At 40.8% G+C, this 21,668-nt stretch overlaps 1 protein-coding gene across 5 annotated transcripts in view; it reads left to right on the top strand.

Annotated features, from left to right (window-relative positions):
* robo1 (roundabout, axon guidance receptor, homolog 1 (Drosophila)) overlaps nucleotides 1-21,668 on the top strand; it is a 227,900-nt gene that overhangs the window by 40,056 nt on the left and 166,176 nt on the right. The window contains exon 1 of one of the 5 annotated variants that reach the window (XM_080289184.1): nucleotides 19,444-19,688. The exons of the other annotated variants lie outside the window; for them this stretch is intronic. Coding sequence (XP_080145310.1) covers nucleotides 19,541-19,688 — 148 coding nt within the window. The 5' untranslated portion in view covers nucleotides 19,444-19,540. Of the gene's footprint in view, nucleotides 1-19,443; nucleotides 19,689-21,668 lie in introns of those variants that run through there. 5 annotated transcript variants of the gene reach the window in all.

The raw sequence follows: 21,668 nt of genomic DNA, 5'->3' as shown, positions 1-21,668 counted from the left end.
CAGGCAGATGCTGTCTTTCCCTTCCAGGCAAAGAAAGCTTTAACCTGCACACCACGTCTAGAGCCTTTCCTTAAACATATCATATGATTTACCCTGAGGTGGAGGGCGCAGAGAGGGCTACCTCTTTATACCCAATTAAGCTTTCCACAGGAGGTAGACGATCCCGGCTGACACCCCCTCTCCCTCGATGCCCCATTAGAGCACTGAGAAGTTGGTAGAAGCCAGAGTCCCTGGCGGACAAAACCCCTGACCTAGAGCCAAGGAGAAGCACTCCAGCTCCACTCCCCTAAATATACAGACATAAGTACAGAATAAGAAGTTGCCTCCAGTTCAGTAGAGATGGAGAAAGCTGTGTGCGTGCGTGTATGTTTGTGTGTGTGCCAAGAAAGGTGAAAGGCCACTCTTTGTTTATTTTAAGAGAACAGTGTGTCTGAGACAGACCTTAAAAACAAGAAGAAGACGATAACAGACTGTAACAAGCAAACATAAAAACCAAAAATACTCCAACACAACTTGAAATGCTGTTTCAGTAATTTAATAATTCTTTGTCTTCTGCTGTTGCTACATACTTGTTTATTTCTGTTACTTTGTCCTGCACCGAGAAGCCATTCCCTTAGCCATACAGCTACACAAACCATGAAAAATGCTCCAGTGCACTTACCCAGTGGTTTTGCATCACTCATAATTCATTGTCCCCTGTCCAGCCAGCCATCTGGGATCAGCTGGCCCCAACAGCAGAGATAGACTCGGTGCTGTCGGTGTGCTCCAGCAGCACCGGCCCATCTGTCCCTGCCTGCAGGCTGTGTTGTCGATATTCAGCAGTCTCATAATCAATGACCATACAGGCGAAGGGAGAAATGTTCCTCCAACTCCAACTCTGACCAGTTTGCAGGTGTGGTGTGTTTACTCTCAAGAAGGCTGTCTTTCTTTTTATATCCCTCTGTTTGTTGTCTGTGACTCACACCCAGTGCTATCGAACCCCATCACCCATTACACAAACCTTGTGGAAAACATGAAGCAGTGAGGCTGTTTGCAATAGTAATTACGATCCTAAAGGCAACTGTACAGCTTCATCATTAGCGTTAGCAGCTGAACCCTGCAGCTGCAAACGTTCTTTTTTATCTCTGGTTTGTTTTCCTGTCAGGGACCCATTGTTACCCACTGATTACGATCATGTTGTTTTCTTCTTTGTCTTTCCTCAATTTATCCCTAAAAGACACCTGTGTTTTTTAGCATCTGCTTTACAGCAAAGGGCACGGATTTAGGAACGTCTATATTCTTTGTGTGACATTTCCAGACAGAAAATGAAGTGTGAGACTCTAAATGTCAACCATAAACGCATATCACAAGTTATACTTTATATTCTTCTCTGAATTTATTTTGCTCCCTGGGTGTGCTTAATTCATGCTACATGAGTGATGGATCGTAGGGGTGGAGGCTTAGTTTTCAAAATAGGTCCGTGATCCTTTTAATTTCATTTTCACAAGCTGCTAATTTATTAGGACTCATATACTTAGTCATGTTAGTGTGCACTGAAAGGGTGGTTAGGGGACATTTATCTAATTACGGAGGATGGGATTCCATCACCAGTAAGACGCTAGACGTGCCCACTGGTGCTTTACCACATGGTGGCAGGAGTGGTTGAGGGATTCAGATGCTGTTGCTAAGCCAGCGTGAGTTGTCAAAATGAGATTGAATTAAGAGTACTCAAAACCAGTGCCTATTTTGTTTTATCTGAGTCTACTTTTAGACTTTATGGACTGTCATGTGCATTGAGTGGAAGGAAGAAATTTTCTAATGTATAGACCCATTTTCTGTATAGATATCAATCATGGTGGATTTATAATCTTGGTGGGGCTTTGGAAAGTTGTAAACTCACATAAATTAAGTCCGGCACTAACAGCAGCACAAACTTCCTAAAGCTTAAGATGTTCTCATAGGAAGAAAAATGGAGTGTAATTGGAAATCAGGCTTGCTGCTTGTGAGGCTGCTAACTTAACTACCTTAATGAATAATATGGCTGGAGTCTGATGTTGCTGACTGCAAATGAGAAGGGGAGAGAATTCAAGAGACAGAAAGAGAGAGAAAGACAAAGCGTCAGAAATGGACAAATTGATAGCAACACAGACAGAAATGTAGATAGGAGTAGATACTTTTTGGACATCTGTGAAGCTTTTATGGCCAATTAAGATGTGCATTCAAGAAAATCCTATTAAAGCTAAAGTGGTGTTCTCTGTGTTATTGCCTCGCTGTGTGTGTGCGTGTGTGTGTGTGTGTGTGTGTGTAGGTGTGTGTGTGAAAAAGTGAAAAAGACAAAGGGAAAACAAAGAGAGCAGGGTGGGTGTGTGTGTGTCTCAGAGTAAATTTGAAGCTTTATTACTGGCCTATATTGCACCCCAAATTACAAATCTTGGAGCAGTTATTCCTGCCTGGAGATGTTACTTCAACCCCACGTTTGAGGCAAATCATCCTGTAATGATATTGCTCATTGCAAATGAGGGAAGTGATGGAAGGTAATGAATGAGGCGGGGGTACAATCCGATAAGGCGGCATCTAACTAAGTGGGTCTCTCCTTCTCAACCTTCAGTTAGCCCGACCCCGTCTCCCATTGCTTAGGCCATTATTCAAACCGTAACAAGACGATTCATTTAGGCTGTCGGTGAGCAGAATTAGATTCCTGCTTGAGCGACCATTGAGCAAAACATAAAGATGTTTCCCCCACCAAACATACAACATTTACATAATTTCAGCTCAGGGTTGGGGCAGCAATAATAAGTTATGATAAAACTGTCATTAGGGGCAGGAATGTGTGGGGAACAGGCAATACACAGTTCAAGATTAATATGGGAGCTGTCCGCGGTTCTGAAATATCAGGGGCACGGAATAATGAGAGTGGCTTTGTAGGGATAACATACCTATATGAGCACATGCTAGCCATTGTGATTCTGCAATATGCAGACACACAATGGCTATAGGCTTGCCAGTATCAGTGGTGACTCTAATGTGAAGGTCAAAATGTGTGCTCTTTAATATGGTTTCATAATAAGATTACAACCCTTGGCAGACACTGCTGCAGGAGATATTAAAAGCCAAATCAGCATATTTTTTACTTAACTTTGACTATGTGCACTCGCACATAAAGGCACAATACAAATTGAAGGAAAAAACAATGTAAAGGCTACGCCATGTGCTACCAGAGCAGTTTCACTGTACTTTGGTAGTGAGCCTTTGCTGGAGGCATAAAGCTGTTCCTGGAAAAATATATTTTTTCATTTGTTGTTTTGATGAAAGTGTTGGAGAGCACTGTCAAAGACACTATTCAACAATTTCCCATTGGTGTTCATTTGTGTTGAGATCTTCTGGACTATTGCGCTTATTTTATATATCCTTAATTTAATCTCTGGAGTCACAGTTATAGCTACTGGTCTCTATAGATTTTAAGTTAATTACTTTGTAATGTTAGGCAATCAAGTTATACTGCTATTATAACTATACATGATGATGAATATCTCATTATCAAACTCTGGCTGTTGCAATAGGATTCATTCTCTGGTCCATTGTTAACTGTAGCATTAATATTTTTTTTAATATACGCAGATGTGAGCCAGTATCTTGAAAACCAACTCTATATCAGAATATATATATATATATATATATATATATATATATATTCAAAACAGACCTGTGTCTACATATGTGCTTTAAACGGACAATTATTCATAGCTTCACCTTCTCAGTTTAAAGAACTGTGAAAGCCAGAGTGACGCACGCTTTCTACTTCCTCAGTGTGATGCTGAGCAGCATTGGTTTCTTTGAAGGGGTTGTAATGGTCAGGAAAAACTCAAACAAAATGTGTCTAATAGATGCTACAATGCAGGAACGGCCTCACAAGGACATGGCATCCAGGGTAATGTGCAATTTGTCACAAGCGATGGCTGTAAACACTGCATTAGATGGGCATCAGCCTGGATTTATTCATCTCCAGACAAAAGCAGGAACAGCACTGAATGAAATGTTTGACCATAATCGATGCTGCAAAGAAAGATTGTTCTGTGTTCACTGTCACAATTCAAAGACTGTCCTCATTTCAAGCTACAGATACTTCGTCTCTCAGACATGTTCATGTGTTACTCGTTTTTGTTTTTAACAATGTAAAGTATATTGTTATTTTACTATAAAGGTTCTGTTATCTTTTTTTATGCAAGTTATTTCTTTTTTAAAATAATAATTAGTATGCTATAAAAACACAACTGCCCAATCAACTTCATAATCATTTTCCTGCTCTCCTTTGACAGCACATAACCATCTTGAACACTGAAGTTTAGCTACAGTAACTATGGAGTGGGTGGGAAATGGAGACACAGTTTCACCACCCTAGGGGAACCAGGGCAGCATCATGGCACAGCTTTACGAAGCTTGGTCTTCTTCAGTTTGTTACATGGCCCTGTGTGGTTGTTTTTGGAGCTGTTACATCTAGAACCTCTGTGAAAATAAATAACATGTGCACCTGGGCAATAAATGCAATGCATTGAAATCAGTATCAAATTTTAGACAGTACTGTTTTTAGAGGAGCATCCAACATCAGTCGCTTTCTTATGTGGCTGCTCCCTGTCTTACCATTGGTTGGGCTGTTTTAAACCTGAGCCCAGCTGTGGCATTGAATCAAGTCCAACGTGGAATCTCTGGCTCTGTCTCTCTTGACACACACTTTGTTGAAAAAGCTATAGCCCTTTATAGAGAGAGTGTCAATTTCAAGACAAAGTCAAGTTGGCAGTCACGCAGAATCCATATTTAATAGTGGCAAACGGAGCAAACACAATTCAGGAAAATCAATACTGCTTTCACGTTTGATCATACATCACCTTTCACTGAACTAGTGCTTACCTCTGTCCTTTTGTCTCCCTGAAAGAAACCGTGGATCTCTAACAATGAATTGTAAACAAACACATAACAGTTCTACTTCTTTTTGTGGCTTGTAGACAAAGAGCTATCTATAGTTATGTATACACACTGTAACTGGTTGTGAGAATGCAGCATTAAATCTGTCTGAGTGAAGCTTGACAACAGAAGAAAAAAAAAGGATTTCCCCTGTCAGCTTTGAATGTTACACACATTACTACAAAGGAAATTACTCCGAGATGTTGTTGAACTGCTGTGAAAAATCCAAGTGGAAGAATGAATAAGAGACTGAATATTGGAACTTGTTCATTTCACAGAGTCCATACCAGATGAGGGTGATGCTGTTGTGCTGTAGACTGAGACAATGTAGTTTGAATGAATGCTTTTAGGCACTTAGCCATTATTCGGGGACATTTGAGATCAATCTGGACTTCTTAAGCTCGTGTATCAGTTTAAAATTGGTTATCTGCTGGCAAATGATGCCTGCATAATATCTGCATAATATTGTTGACTAGTTATGTGTAATTGGGGTAGCAGAGGTCAGGGTGGTGTAGTCTGGGTCTCATTTAACTCTGTTTGTCAGAGGCAGCTTGTTCGGCAGATGGGCCTTGGGTGCTGACAGCCATAGTACGGAGCAGGGGTGAAGGAGGACTGGGAAAGGACAGTGGGAGGGCACACACATGATGACCTGTCAACTTCTGTCACCTGTCTCTGTCTGCTTTTTTGTTCTTCGTGGCCCACCACCCTCCCCTTGTCAGGGTCTGCCTCAGAGCCCCACAGGTATTATGCATCATTTGGTGATGAAAGGTCTCAGTAATGGATCTTTTCTATATCCAAGCTTAACTAAACTAGAGTGACAGCTCTTCCCTCTCCCCATTCCAGACTTTATATTGTCTCTGTCTGGGAGCGAATACATTTTGAGTGAATGAATTTCATTAGAGGCTCTCGTGTGTGTGTATGCTCACATGTTTTTTCTTTTCTTTTCTTTTCTCTTCACTCCTACATTTGCCTTTATTGACTGCACGTGAATTGGGTCACATATTTGGTTGCTACCAAGGTAAGCATGGATTATCTTTGACCCCAAAAGAATACTGTGTGGCGATAACAAAACCAGACCGAATGAGATGGAAGAGTAAAAGGCCGTGTTGAAGTTTACTTAACAGGCAAATAACCCGTGCGCTACTTTCCTTCACATATTTGCTAATGGGAACGACATGTTGCGATGCAGTTTGTGTCTGTTTTCTGGAAACTTTGTTGACTTTCAAGCAGGAGAAAACCATTCCAGTGCCAGCAGGGAGATGATTGACATGGGAGCCGTTGTAGTAATGTATAAAAATGTGCCTCTGATCACTGTTCACTCATGCAGTGGAGCGTGCTGGAAAATACCAAGCCCACCACGAGCTCTAGGTCCCCTGTCGCTGGGCAATGTGTCCCCCCCACCAGCCCGCACACTCAATCTGGTGTACAAGTGCCCATCCCTCCCCCCCGTCCATCTTCTACCCCCTCCTCCTACTCCTGCTCTCGCCTTGGCACACACACTCTGGTATGCACTGAAATTCAATCAGATGCTTAATTACATCTTAACATGGGTTCCTACCAGCTGGCTTTATTCCCCCGTTTCTGATTAAAGGGATTAGAAAAATGAAATTTAACAGTGGATTTGCATATTGCTCTAAAAGGGGGGACTGGCATGTCTCTGTGCTTGTATGGCCAGTATTTGGCACTTTTGCTCCCTGTAGTCCATCAAATAAGAAAGAAAATACACAAGGACTAGTTTCTGCCTCCAATTCTGCACAGCAGAAAAGAAAAAATGCCTCTCTTGGCGCATCTCACTGACTACTGAAGACCTCTGACACAGGTATTCTCCTATATAGATCATAACCCAAAATAGGATAAAAGGAATTTAGGAATGTGTTTCTGGGAATTTTACAGTGCATATTTCATGGGTTTTGGGGCAAAACCATTTCTGTTGCTCATATTTTTCTGATGAATGGCATACAGCAGAACCGGGTGGCTTTAGGCTTCTTCCTAATGGGGCCAAGTAGGCCCACTATCCAAGCTGTGCAAAGAAAATGGGCCCATTAATCACAGAGCCACCACCACCATCATCTCCATATGATTATTCTCCTCATGTGTTGCCTAACTCCTTTCTGCACAGGACTTATTGTGACATTCAGTGCTATTCTCCACACTTCCATTCTTTTTTTTTCTCTTAAAATAACTTGCAGGCTTACTTCTCAAGTTAATCCGCTGTATGCAGCCGAACTAAACGTATCCTGGGAGAAGATCTGTTTACACACTCTCTGTTTATTTTATGCCACAAGAAATCATTCTGTTAAGTTTATATTAAAGAGATTAAAGGCTTATTGGTGTGTCAATTCATCCAGATAGAAAGGGGGAACAGTGCAAGAGTGGAAAAATAAACCCTATAGTGGGCTCTCAAGGGGAAAGAGAAATGAGAGAGAAACTTGAGTATTTAATGTGAGCAGTATGTCAGCATATACTTCAGGTAGGTGTGTGTGTGTACTTTGAACAATTAGTGAACACTTACCCAGTGCAGCCATTTTAGTACCAATTTGGGAGCAAATCATTAACATTTTGCTTTTGATGAAGGACACTTTAATTAGTCCCGATGAAACAGCGTGACGAGCATAGGCTCGAGGAAACTATAGCATGAACAATCAGAGCTTTAAGTGCTGGCCCTGTCAGTCTCACAATATGAGACTCTACTGCCCTCTTTTGGAAGAAAAGAAAACGTCACACAAAACACAGCAATCTAAAAGTAAAGGACTTTGGATTTTAGAAGAACGTAAATAAAAATGGGGGAAGAAAGTTAAATAAAAAACATCAAACTTTCCAAAGAGAAGAGAACACAAATATAGTGATATGAAACTGCAAGGAACAAGTCAAAGATGCATATACATTTATACTTTCTGCATCTGTTGTTATCATAATTTTCCTCAGTGTCGGGCTGTGGTACCATTAACAAAAATGTTTTTAATTGTAGGTCTATTTGATTTTTTTGTAGAACATCGATCTGTGTATTAAACTGAAAGATTTAAAGTCGTCTTAGTGTGAACTGAGGTCCACAAAAAGCGCTGTTTGATATAAGAAATATCTCCACAGCATGAACAGATCCGTTCAGAGCCTCCAGTCATGATTCCAAGTTTATCTTGGTTTAGAGTGCCACCTTGTGGTCAGAGGCTGTATTTCTCATATCTCTCCCATTATCTTCTGCTTCACACAACAGCAGGTACTAAAATTTGATTCACAAATAAATATAACTTTAGAATTTTACTTTATATCCGAGACTCTTCTGTGCCGTTTTAAAGGGTAAATGTTTTATGTGCACAGCTTCTGCAGAGATTGGTTTTTAGCACAAAACAGAGTGAGATCCCACTTGATTTGCAGTGCTCCTCTGTGATGCACAAATTTAATATAAACGATGCACACTTATGGGATAGGGTATACGTCCTGCACCGAGTTACAGGAATACACACACATATTTTCTGCTGATATTGAGAGCTGAGAATGAAATTTAAACCCACGTAGGACCCAAAGTAATCAAGGGCTCTTTATAAGCAGAAAAAGAATTTATACTGAAAATAGACTTTAAAATTAGCTGGCATTTTAAAATTACTCTATCAGGTATATTATGTAGCCCACAGAAAAGAAATTTGCATATTTTCTGTTAAACCCATTTCCTTTTTCGACTAGATGAAAAATGTCACATTCCTTGAGTAAACTACCAAAATCAGATCACTCCTCTGGATGTCACATGATTTTCCCATCAGCCTGAGCAGTACAAGGGCTTGTCCTTGAAAGGATATAAGGTTAAATAAATTAACTGACAATTATTTATTCCAATCAGTCTGTGGTGTAAGTTATCGTTTAGATTGAGGGTGGCTGAATGAGAAATGTTTTCTAAATGGTTCTAATTCAGGCCTGGCTGCTAGGTGTCACATCAACACCAAAACCCTGATTTTCCTCAGGTGTCCCTGACCTCCCTGGGGTGGAATCACTTTCAGTGGTGGCTCAGATTGATATTGATGTCAAACCCAACACTGCCTCCTCCTGGACAATAGGTACATTGCAGCAGCTGACCTCAGCTGCACCTTCTTACATCTGCAGCTATTTTGAAGCTGGTATGCCTATGCTCTTAATGCTCTAACACCTTTTATATGACACCAGATGTTTCAACTGGGTCTCATCACACAGCTCAGCGAGCGCATACTGCTGCAGGAGCCCTTTGAGAGACACCGAATCAGAGGAACAGGGCAGTAAAAGATGCAGGTACACATTTATGACAACCCCATAATCATGAATGGTGCACATTTACGCTGTAGGTTTTGCGATTATCACCTATGCACTTGGGAGGAAGCCAGCAAACCTTAAGTGCAGCTTCAGCATTGATATTGTGTGTGTTTTTCTTAATTAGACATCATTAAATGCAATGCAGGCACCTGTTAGCTGATTTTTTGCAAGCAAAAGCACATTTTTACCCTTGCTGTAATTGTGAACCTGTTCCTGTGAACATGTTTACAGTAAAGAGAAAAAGACTAGATTAGATTAGATGGTATAGGGTGTTCTACTCAGTAATATAATCTACACTGCTTTTTTGGTCTTCTATAATGATAATAAAAGGTGTTGCATGCCGTTTTCCTGGTTGTTTTCATTTTAACAGTAGCAATTTATAATTTGAGATGCCTCAAAACCCAGTGACATTGGAGAAAGCAAGCATGAATGCGTCTATATGGAGCAGATGTACGCATGTATGTCATCCAAAGATGAAAGAGAGAGGGTGTCCAGGTAGAAAGTTTGCATCTGGATGAAGAAAGAGCAGGGAATATGTATATATGCAAGAGAAGAAGATTTATACCGAAAGCACGCAGCATGCACCAAGAGAGCGCTAAGGAGAGAGAGATGTAGAGCCTAATGCTGAGTGTTCAGGAGTGGTTATGGTCCAGATGGCCCTGCAGCCACAGCAGCTGTAAATCACAGTGTGTTCTACGATCTGGACGATAGTGCTGCGGGCTGGAATCTCTCTGCAAGGTGAGACTGCTGACAACGGCCATTACAGGAAATGAAACCAGGACACTTGGGTGGAGGTAGGGGAGGCAAATGACATTCACCCTATTTGTCTCTATAAAATGGCAGATGTTAGTGGAGCAGTGTGGCACCATAAAATCATCTGACATAAACAGAAGTATTTTGAACTCATTCATTCTGCCTTCTTCTTGAATGCTAATGTCAGCCAGCTTCATTTAACACACAATTTGAGAAAATTGTTGTACTGTTTTCTTTTCTTTAGTTTGACTGCTGCAATCATTAATCATATTTAATCATTTTTAATTGATTACATTTAGAGATTGAATGATAGTAACGCATTCAGACATGATTTCAACTTACACACTGCATTATTTGAATGGTAACATGGGAAGCGTACAGGTGAGAAAAAATGAACAAATGAACATTAAAGACTGAAAACATTTTGTAAAACTTGAGTTTTGTAACTAAGCAACTGTCTAGAAGCAGTTTCTTCCCCTTTGCATCTTTGTAAGTAATCACGTGTGTTTTCCCCTGCACACATTAACCTTCAGCCAGGTTCCTCTTGTGACTTCTCATTGATTGGAGAGTTGCACTGGAGAGGCAGGTGATATATTTGTATTGGAGAAGACAGATTGAAGGATGGAGGTGTGGGTGGGACAGTGGTGTTGATTGAGTGGGGCCATCATCATGATCATGCAGGGAATGCTGGGTGTGGTCCTGTTTATCATCCTCCATACATGGTTGACATAAATCACTGAGAAACATCAGGGCTTTGCTGTGCAGCACATGTGTTTCCAACAGCAGTACAGTATTGCTGCAGTCTTCCAAAGAGCGTGCCTACATACTGGAACACCACAGCACATCCAGGTTGTGAACTATATTTACAGCCTGTGCTGTGCTGTAACTCTTACCTTGGGTCGACACTCCCTTCCTTTAAATGTGGATGGGTACTGATTTTTTTATTCTTGAGGTTGAGACACTAATGAAACATGAATCACTAGGAACCCTTCTGTCATCATACAGTATTACTGTACAGCATCACGATGGCTAATTTAAGCTCCAGCTGCCATCCTCCACTGTAATTAAAATCCTAATCAAGTTTTGGGGAAAAAAAGTTCTATTTAAGTTATTATATTTTAAAGTTGTGAAAGAAAAATTATTAAAATTATTCTTTAGTTTATAAAGTTGAATGTTATTACTTTGATGAGCTTAGTATATACTTTAGATGAAGCAGTTATTAAATAGTCAAGTTTGTTTGGTAAGTTTGGTAAAGGTGTTACATTTTAGCTACTCACTCACTAGTAATGGTTTCACATTTTGGGAATTTCATTGTTTGCTGTGTTTCCCCGTGCTGGGTAAAAAACTGATATCACTCTTGAAGACAAAACGTTGATATGGAACAGCCAATATTCAACTTCTGCTTAAAGTTTGGAGAAAAATTCAGTTTAAAGTAATCCATTTACCACCATCTTTTAATCTCACATACAGTATTAGCACATTGTATTTCATTTTGAGCCAGTGACATTCTTTTATTTTGAGGCTTTGCGCTAAGCTAAGTGGCTGTTGGGTAGGCAAGCTTTTCTTGGTGCACTCAAATGCACGTTGGCATCTGGATTATCAGCAGCCAGTGTCTGAATGAATGTTTGTATCACCCCACACCAAACCATACTTTAAACAAGTGTGTCTGTGTGTAAGCCAGGTTATCTTTACCCTAGCTTGACTCATAGCTTGTAGACTATCTTTGCAATATTTATGACAGGCAGAGAAATACCCTTTAAAAGTTTCCCAAATCAATCCTGTATAACCTCTTCTTAGTCAGCCAAAATGTTAAAAAAAAATAGATGTAAGCTTGCAGTTGCCCAAAGGTTTTTCTACTTAGCCTGTTTTTCTGATCTCTGGGCTTTTTCCACTGTCCATGTTGTCCATGTATATTTATCTATTTGTTTTTAACTTCTAAAAGTCCACACTAAGATAGCAGGGAAAACCGGCCCTGTAATCACCCCTGCAGGCATTCACTTCACAATGGTTGAGGCTACATGCTGGTAAAAGAGGGAGAGAGTCGCTTTCCCCGCCCACCTCCCAATCAGTATCTTGCTGTGTTCCAAGCTGTGTGCTAATGTCCAGTCATTTGTCTGTTCATCTCTGGTGGGAGTCTTTGTACCACCCATCAACCCTGCTGTCACATCACATTGCCAGAACTAAGAGGAGCCAGAAAGGAAGCATCATAAACACCCTACTTGCACAAGGGGGGAGGCACAAGATGGCGATCTAATTTTCAAGACTATATTTTATAGAGGCTGAGCTGTGGGCATGTGATGCATGCTTTGAATAGTGCCATCCAATAATCTTGTTATATCCGACATTTATCAAGAAAATAGTGAGTAAACCAATGGAAAATCAAATATGTTGGGCATAGTGCATTCAGCTTATGATTCTGGCTGAAAAAACCCCACTGTCTTAAAAGAAAAAACAACTCCTAACTAATGAAACATTTAATACTTTTTTCACCCTCCCTAGTCCTGGGGGTAGCTATTTAATCTGAGGTGTGATTTGAGTGTAGTCTGCTGCACTGAATGAAGTCTCTGGAGATTTCTGGAAAAGGTCCCAGTAAAGAGTACATTGCAGTGGTTTAACCTTGAAGCTAAATCACTCTGTGGCTCCTCTCATCTCCTCTTCATCTCAGCTTATGGTGGGGTGGAGTCTGATGTTGTTGCCTAGGACCGAGGTCTTAGGTTGTTGATGTAATAGCTCTCAGTTTAATTGTCCATCCAAACCTTATGTGCAGACTTGCAGTGGAGGTAGAAAAGAGAGATAAATGTTTTGGGGTTTTTTTTATCAGTGTTACATAGCGCTGTTGGCCCTGGACTTTTATAGACACTTTATGGTTGTGACTTTGTATATGGCAGCTTTTGTAACTCCCTATAGGCAAAGGTTTTTCTCTGTTAGAACCCACACATGCAAATATGTATGACCTCTGACCTCAGGCAGTAAGAAAATGGAGGTAAATTTTGAAAGATCCAATACATAACAGTCTTATTGTATTGTGGAGGCACAAGAAAGGTTGTTTTGTACCATACAGCATTAAGAGATGTAGAATTTTATGTATAAACAACATACACAGGCAAAAACAATGGGTATACCTTTTCCTACACATAAACCAGCATTTAAAAAAGGAAGAAGTACACACAGAGCATGTGAAACCTGAGAGATATAATAGCATGTGGAGGTGAGACAAAAGTTTAAATAAAACAAAATAGCAGATGGTGTAACCTTGCACAATAATCTGTCAGTTTCTTTGCGAGAACTGAAGTGTTTATTTGTCTTTTTTTAAAGTTATTTTGAAAGCTGCACATTTTTTATTTTAAACCAAAAGCTACATAATAATGCGTAGATGATTTTGCTTTATCTTACAGTTCATTCTAATTATAAAGAAAATCAAATAAAAATCTACAAACAAGTTAACAAACAATATACTACAACAGTCAACTTCAATGGTATTACAGCTAAATTTTCACAAACCAGGTTAGATTTCCTGGTACAGCTATGCTGGTGATGTGATATGCATATCTTTTTTTTTTTTTTTTTGAGCATCCACCACCGTTGTTTTCCATGGACTTCTGTATCGTTTTGCGTAGCTGAGTTCACCAGGGCTTTCTTTCTTTCTCAGGAAGTACCACACTGTAGATTTTGCCACTCCTAATACTGTAGCAATTTCTCAGATGTTTTTTTTTCTGTTTTCACAGTTTAAGGATAGCTTGTTTCACCTGCATGGAGAGCTCCTTTGACCCCATGTTGTTTCTTCACAGCCATGAAATAGCCTTTTAGTCAATTGTCCAAAATTACTTTTGTTGCCTTTAAAAAGAGGGTGGCACATGTTAAGGAGCTGAAACTTCTAAGCCCTACACCCAATTTGAATGTGGTTACCCACTAATGAAAACTAAGACACTACACACTATGTCCATGTCCACAACACTATAATTACAATATCTTTCAGTAAACAGATAAAAAAACCAAAAAAACAAAACAAAACTTGTGTCAGTGTTCAAATATATGTTGACCTAACTGTTTATTACTGTGCTGAGTCTTACATCTTTAAGCTCTTTCTTTAAAACAGCATTCTTTAAGAGATAGAAAAGATATTTTGATTGTGTAAGGACACATCAGGACTCATCAGATACTGTTGATCTGCTGTAGATTGTCTTTCAGGCCTGATACTACTTCTTTTGTTCTCCACTTGTACAGTTTCTTCAGATTTTTTAAGGACATGGCACATTAATTGCTAAATTCCGACAAATTCTTGGCTAATAGTGAATCGCCTTGGTCAAACTGTCTTCTCTTTTTTGTAGATTCAGCTAAAGAAAAAATGATGGAACTAATGATGTGCAAAAAGCAGTAACACAATGCCTCAAGACCCCATCCATCCATTCTCTTACGCTTATCCTTTCAGGGTCGCAGGAGCGTATCCCAGTCTGTCACAGGGCGAAAAGCAGGGTATACCCTGGCCAGTCTGCCGCAGGCCTAACAAGAGAGACATACAACCATTCGCACTTACATTCACACCTATGGACAGTTTACAGTTACCAATTCACCTAACCCAACGAACTGCATGTCTTTTGACTGTGGGAGGAAGCCGGAGTATCCAGAGAGAACCCACTCAAACATGGGGAGAACATGCAAACTCCACACAGAAAGGCCACGGCCTGATGATAGACTGAACTCAGGACCTTCTTGCAGTGAGGCAACAGTGCTAACCACCATGCCACCGTGCTGTCCACACTGCATTGCTAAGTTGTTTTTTTTTATATGTACACACAATAGTAATTCATTTCCAATTCACGGGTCAGTGTTAAGTTAACAAAATTAACAAAGAAACAAACAAACAAATCCTTTAAACATAATCAGGTACAAGAACTGGACTGAAAATGAATGAAAAACCAGCCAATATCCAAAGAAAAGCTTTGAAACACCGGGAGAACTGTTTGGAAGACAGGAAGACACACTTAAAAAAAAATTACAATAAAGTGTGGGTCCTTCAAAGCAAGATCTAAAGAAACAAGGAGTTGCTTAAGACAGTACAATAAATCTCCTCATCTCTCTCCCTCTTTGTGCGAACACTAATTTTTAGCCCCTTTGTTTGTCACATTTTCATAGCACACATGAAAAGAAAAATGACTGGAGTCCATAATAGCCATGCTAAGAGTTTGCATTAGAATCTTTTATTAATAAATCCGTTCTTTAAAACCTGTCAGAGAGGGTTATTTATATGTTTTCATTAGGCATACTCTGAGTAAACATAAGGCGAAACAGTTTTTTTCACACTGCATATAAACAAAGATACACCTTATACATGTTAGGCAACCAGGCGGACAGTTTGCAAATGCTGCCTCTGTTGTAACTTGTCACACCATTTATTCTTCATGAGTAGAATTAGCATTGCATTGTCTAAGCGTCTGTGCTGTTGGCATTAGCAGTGACATTTCGCAGGTAGTGGGAGAGCTAGATTGGCACCCCGAGGGGTTGAAGTGGCCTGTCGTCACTGCAGTGATAATTATTCCAGAGGCCTAATCATTAGAGAGCTGTTTTAATCAGACTTCCATCAGTGCCCAATGGAACGTGATTAATTACATCTCCAGCAGCGTGATCCTTAAGGACCACTACATCAGGATTACATGACTGACAAATAGGCATGGTTTTGTAAGGCATTGTCCATACTATTCAATTAGGTTAGAACATCAAGTGACTAGACTTAAATTAGGAACTCAATATGTAGAATAAATTTTATAGTAAAGTCAGTATACACATTTGTTATTATCTTTAGATTCACCTCCCATACTTGAAATACTTTGGACTTGGCTGCTTTTGTGTAGTATTTTACACTTGGCAATTACACAGCAGTAATGAAGGGCATGTGAAAGAGATGTGGGGAGTGGGCAGAGGGGGAGGTGCTGCTGACACTTCCAGATTCCCACGTTAACCTGTGTTCACCTGCCTCCTGACAGCTGGGGCAGCGGGAGGAAACGGGCAATGTAACTTGAAACTCAGACTTGCTGAGCTTGTGTTTTATAAAAATAGTCTTTTGCAATGCGTGTATGTGTTTGCAAATGTGTGTATGTGTGTGGTGTATTGCATATATTTTTAATAAGATATACAAAATATGGGGTATTTACTACACTTCAAATAAAGAAGCATGGTAATTTAGTGGAATAATGTTGTTCTTTTTTCCTGAATGAAGACTTTAGAGGTACAAACATCTTGCAAAACAAGCTTCTATAACTGTAATTGCTTTTTTCATACAAAATTCATCTTAAATTATTAGGTCTATTAACACTGGCAGTCCCAGGCTTCTACCTTTCTACCTTTAAAACCCGCCACCAGCCAAATGGCTGGTAGGCTTTTAGCTAAGCTTTAGCTTCAGGCAAGTGGAAGCTAAATTGGCTAGTCATTCATATGTAAATTGGGTTGTTACCTGGGAATTCTGGAGGGAGGGGAGTGGGGGTGTGTGGATGAGGGGGTGGGGGAGCTGCTAAAAGCGGTGAGCTTCCTTTTGTTTCATCTTGATGCATTCTCAATCATCCAGGGAAACAAATCTCCAAAAGTCACCAACTTGGAGTGTTTCAGTTTGCCATCTTAGGGAGAAATCAACACACATGGGTGTATGTCCTTTGTTGCTGAGATTTATTGATAAAAACAGTACAAAAAATCAACCATTTGTACACATTTTTACAAATAATTATAAAAAGTGAGTGAGTACATTTCAACATTTTCAGCAATCACTCACAATCCTGGCACTGCCATGGTATCTGTAGTCTGCATTTACCACATGTGTATCTGTTGCAGTGAACACATCGCACAGTGGCATGATTGTTCTTGCAATTGTGTTTGACCTGACACATGGCTCTTTTTCCAGGGCTCGGTGTGGAGGGTTGTGTCAAAGGCAACTGTTCTTTTCTTGCCTTCTTCGCAGCTACATGAGAGTGAGCTAACTCCCTTGCAAGCTCCACCAGGAAGTCCACCCGTCTTTCCTTCGTCCCGGAGCATGCTTGATACAGCACATGTGCATTCAGTGCTGCCATGTCAATCATGTTATAAAACACGGCAACTGGCCAGCGCCGTGTTCCTCTGCGGACAGTGTACTCCCGAACCATCTGGTCCATCTGGACCATCTGGGTTTTGTGCCTCGCCCCGCGCTGAAACACAAAAACGTGCTCCCCAGGATGGAAGCTGGCTCCAGCAGGTTTGTGAGGACCTCAGAGCTCAGCTTCAGGGCCTGCAGGGGGATGTCTGATCACAGCTACAGCTGCAGTTATTATATGATATAGCTGTTTACAACTAACATTTAAACTCTCCATTCCTTCAACCTCTGCTGCCACGCTGACGGCGTATGCGGCCAAACGGAAGAAGACAGTCTATATTCTTAGCAGCATGCACGGCGTGGTTCAGACTGATAACACTACCAAAAGGAAGCCAAACACTGTCACCCTTTACAACAAAACAAAGTGTGGCGTGGATGTGATGGACCAGATGGTTCGGGAGTACACTGTCCGCAGAGGAACACGGCGCTGGCCAGTTGCCGTGTTTTATAACATGATTGACATGGCAGCACTGAATGCACATGTGCTGTATCAAGCATGCTCCGGGACGAAGGAAAGACGGGTGGACTTCCTGGTGGAGCTTGCAAGGGAGTTAGCTCACTCTCATGTAGCTGCGAAGAAGGCAAGAAAAGAACAGTTGCCTTTGACACAACCCTCCACACCGAGCCCTGGAAAAAGAGCCATGTGTCAGGTCAAACACAATTGCAAGAACAATCATGCCACTGTGCGATGTGTTCACTGCAACAGATACACATGTGGTAAATGCAGACTACAGATACCATGGCAGTGCCAGGATTGTGAGTGATTGCTGAAAATGTTGAAATGTACTCACTCACTTTTTATAATTATTTGTAAAAATGTGTACAAATGGTTGATTTTTTGTACTGTTTTTATCAATAAATCTCAGCAACAAAGGACATACACCCATGTGTGTTGATTTCTCCCTAAGATGGCAAACTGAAACACTCCAAGTTGGTGACTTTTGGAGATTTGTTTCCCTGGATGATTGAGAATGCATCAAGATGAAACAAAAGGAAGCTCACCGCTTTTAGCAGCTCCCCCACCCCCTCATCCACACACCCCCACTCCCCTCCCTCCAGAATTCCCAGGTAACAACCCAATTTACATATGAATGACTAGCCAATTTAGCTTCCACTTGCCTGAAGCTAAAGCTTAGCTAAAAGCCTACCAGCCATTTGGCTGCTCTCCGGGTTTTAAAGGTAGAAAAGCCAAATGGCTGGGCTCTGGGCCTTCCTAGTGTTAATATATATCCAAACCAGCCTAAACTTGTTTAAACTTGAACAACTCATCAGTTTGATTCAATGATGGGAAATGATTCTTTGACAGTGAAACAAGCTTACGTTTATTGTGTCATAATAACTTTTTAATCTGTTTCACAGGAGTGATATTGTTCTGACTTCCTTTCCAGACTTTTGTAATAATTTGAATTATAGACTTACTGTCACACGCACTAACACAGGCTGTCATGCAGGTTTGTTTACTTATTTAAACAGCCGTGTCGGTTGATTATTTGCATACAGGTCCTAGAGTTTGTCTTGTTTGTTGCAAGGCATTAGTCTTCTGTGATCTTGTTCTAGTAACATGTATGCCACATGTTATAACCAGTTAGCTCAATCATTCTGGCCACGTTGAAAATCCGCTCATGAATGAGCATCATGGATATGGATACAAGAGTGCCATTGCACTTGTGAAATTGCTATTAACACCCCCCCTCACTCAGCTTCTCTCTCTCCTTCCATTGCCCTCCCTCCTCACTTGCTCTGTGGATGTGCTCTCTCTCCCTCTCTCAGACGCTCTGTTTACAAAGTCAAGGCTGCTCTGAAGTGACTATCTCTGTGATTTATTCTTTTTTTTTTTATATCAACACTACCTCTTGTGATCTGAGACCTGTGGTTGGTGGATGAAGAGAGAGGGGGAGGACACACATGCATTTGCACACAGTCCTGGACTCACTCAGCTACTACCTGGTGTGGGTGACAAGCGTGAGCTGCTGTCGGATGTGTCACCATCAGTGTGACAACTTCAGCTTTGCAAGAGGGTGAAACATTTGCTTTTTCTTGTGCTATGTATGTTTATGAAGGGGATTTATTGCTGTTTCAACAGTTTCTAGCTCATTCTTCTGCTTTGACCAGGACTGCAACAGATAGCTTCTTAACTCTGTGAGGCACAGAAAAATAGTGCAAAGACAGAAAAAACTTACAAAGTTCCAAAATTCTAGGCTTACTTTCACTTCCTATCAATGCTGGGATTACAGTCAGTCTGCGAGGCTATTTCTTTCAAAAGGATCTTTCCAAGGAAAGGAGGAGGAGTGGTTTCTGCTGTGATTGTGTGACCCTTTCTGGGGCTTCACTGTTGTGACCTGAGAATAACGCTCCAGGGGAAGCCGGGGAGGAGGTGTTCTCAAACCAAACAGCTGTGTGAAATATGTCTGAGAGTGGGACAGCACTCCCCATGGCCCTTGACTCTTTGCTGTAGCCCTGATGCAAGCTTCAGAGACGCGCATGGCCACCGGGCAGCTGCCTCTTCTCTTGTTGGTGGTGCTGGTGGAGGTGTTGAGTGGAGTCTGTGCACCAGCAGATGGCTCAGGGAAGTACAAAGGAAGCTGGAGGTGGAAAGGTGACAGGAGCCGTGAGTAACTCCTCCTTCCTTTACTGCATCAGATTTTCTCTACTTGTTCTTTCTTGTCTTTCCTTTTCCTCTTTTGCAAGAGTGTCCAACAGCATTTCTTTTCTGGCTGTTTTTTTACTGCTCTTTTCACTGTTGGGACTTGTGACATACGAGCTGGGAAGCACTAAGCACTGTGTGCCACTTTGATTGCTCTGGTTGCTGTTTGAGTCTCAGCTCATTTCTCTGTGACAGGCACCTGGATATGAGAGTGAAATAACTCACTTATATGAGTCCAGCAAGCTTGGCATGTGTTGCCAGCTTTAAGAGGTATCAATATGTACGTGACTGCAAAGTGCCTTTCTGCTTTTGAATTTACTATGAGTTGCAATCCATAGTTTATTATCCTGTTCCATGTGTCCTTCTTTCGCTCAGCATTACTCTAATATTCCTGTATGAATATCTCTCCGGGTCTCATTCGTAGTCATTAATTGATCAGTGTGGAGTTGTAAAAAGCTACTCAGAGTGATAGAGCTGCCTATTTCCTCAGAGTAAAAGCTGAGAGTAGCTCCGACTTCATTATATATGCTGACACATGAGTGCATGGATGTTGGGAGGAGAGAGAATGTTCAAATGAGAGCTGCGGTTGTTTCAGGACATTGCTGCTGTCCCTGGCTTTTGGCTGCTGGCTAATAGGATTGTTTGGCATGCCACCACTGCTTGACTCTGAGTGATGAAGTGCAGGGTATGTCCCTTTGTGTCTGTGTCTGTCCCCTCTGTGGAGGTTAAAGGGAGATCGCTATCTTGATACTGTTCCAAGATTAAATGACTGGAATGGGATGGAAAAGACACTAAGTCAGCCTAGAGGAGGTCACTGCCTTCCCAAGGAGACAGAGCTGGTCTCAAGTTGGCATGAAAATTGATATTGTTAACAGTTTTAGATGGCAATGACACTGGAAGTGTTGCGTTTGGTGTTATATTTAGTTACTTGACAAAGGAATTGGAAATCCTGTAAAGTGCATTAGTAGTCTCAGTCACCAGATCACTAGAGTATTTTTTACAAGAACCCTCTTTCTTTTTTAGTGAATGGCAAACTGAAAGAAATGTTTGGCTTTTGGTTTGGAAACCTACACTGAGACTAAACGTTGGAAGTGAAATGTAAATACAAAAAGGTACGAGACTCTCAAAAACCTACACCACTCTGGGAAGCACTTCTGCACACAGTGTGCTCTCTATAAAATATATCATCTTGAATAAGTGAAACATTTTTACCCAGAAAATATAGAAAAGACTGTTTCTGCAAATTGTACAAATTATTGCTTAAGCCTTGTTTCTGTTATGCAGTCTCCCTGTCAATCAAATTTACTGATAATTTGCCTTTTTACAGCAGCCACAGCAAGTTTGTGCTCTAAAGCTGTGCTTTTTTTAAGCTCGAAACAACTTCTGTGTATCTAGAGACAGAAGCACGCTCATACACATTAATATGCAGTTATGCAGTTTCACTCAGTTAACATCCGCAGGGAAATACAGGTGTGTATTGTCTGACTGGTTTATGACTAGAATACATTTTCACTTTCAAATTTCAAGTAATTTTAGTTCAGAGTTTCTAGGTTGTTATTTAAGCTGGTTGCTCATGCCCATGTTCATAATTCTATTTTAGATATAATAAGAGATAAGAAATGTTTCCATGCTTCAGTGTTTATCAAACAAACTTGCAGCATCCACTCAGACTTGTTACTCTTTTGTCACCTGCTGTCAATCATCATCTCCAACCACAGACTGTACACAAAAGATGGACATAGCTTTTGGGTCTGAACAAAGAAATCACCCCGGCAGTGTTTTGAACCCGCATTTTTTCTAATGGCCTGCAGGGGGCAGTTCATGTTAAATTTAATATATCTCGCTACAGTTTCATGTTGACATTTGTGAACATAATGGACAAAAAGGACATGCCCAGGTGGAAGTGTACACAGGTTCAAGCTTGCAGGCAAGCTGTTTTTGAAA

This window comes from Astatotilapia calliptera, chromosome 14, assembly GCF_964374335.1.
Source record: "Astatotilapia calliptera chromosome 14, fAstCal68.1, whole genome shotgun sequence".
NCBI lineage: Eukaryota > Metazoa > Chordata > Actinopteri > Cichliformes > Cichlidae > Astatotilapia > Astatotilapia calliptera.
This window is presented reverse-complemented; position numbering and strand designations above follow the sequence as displayed.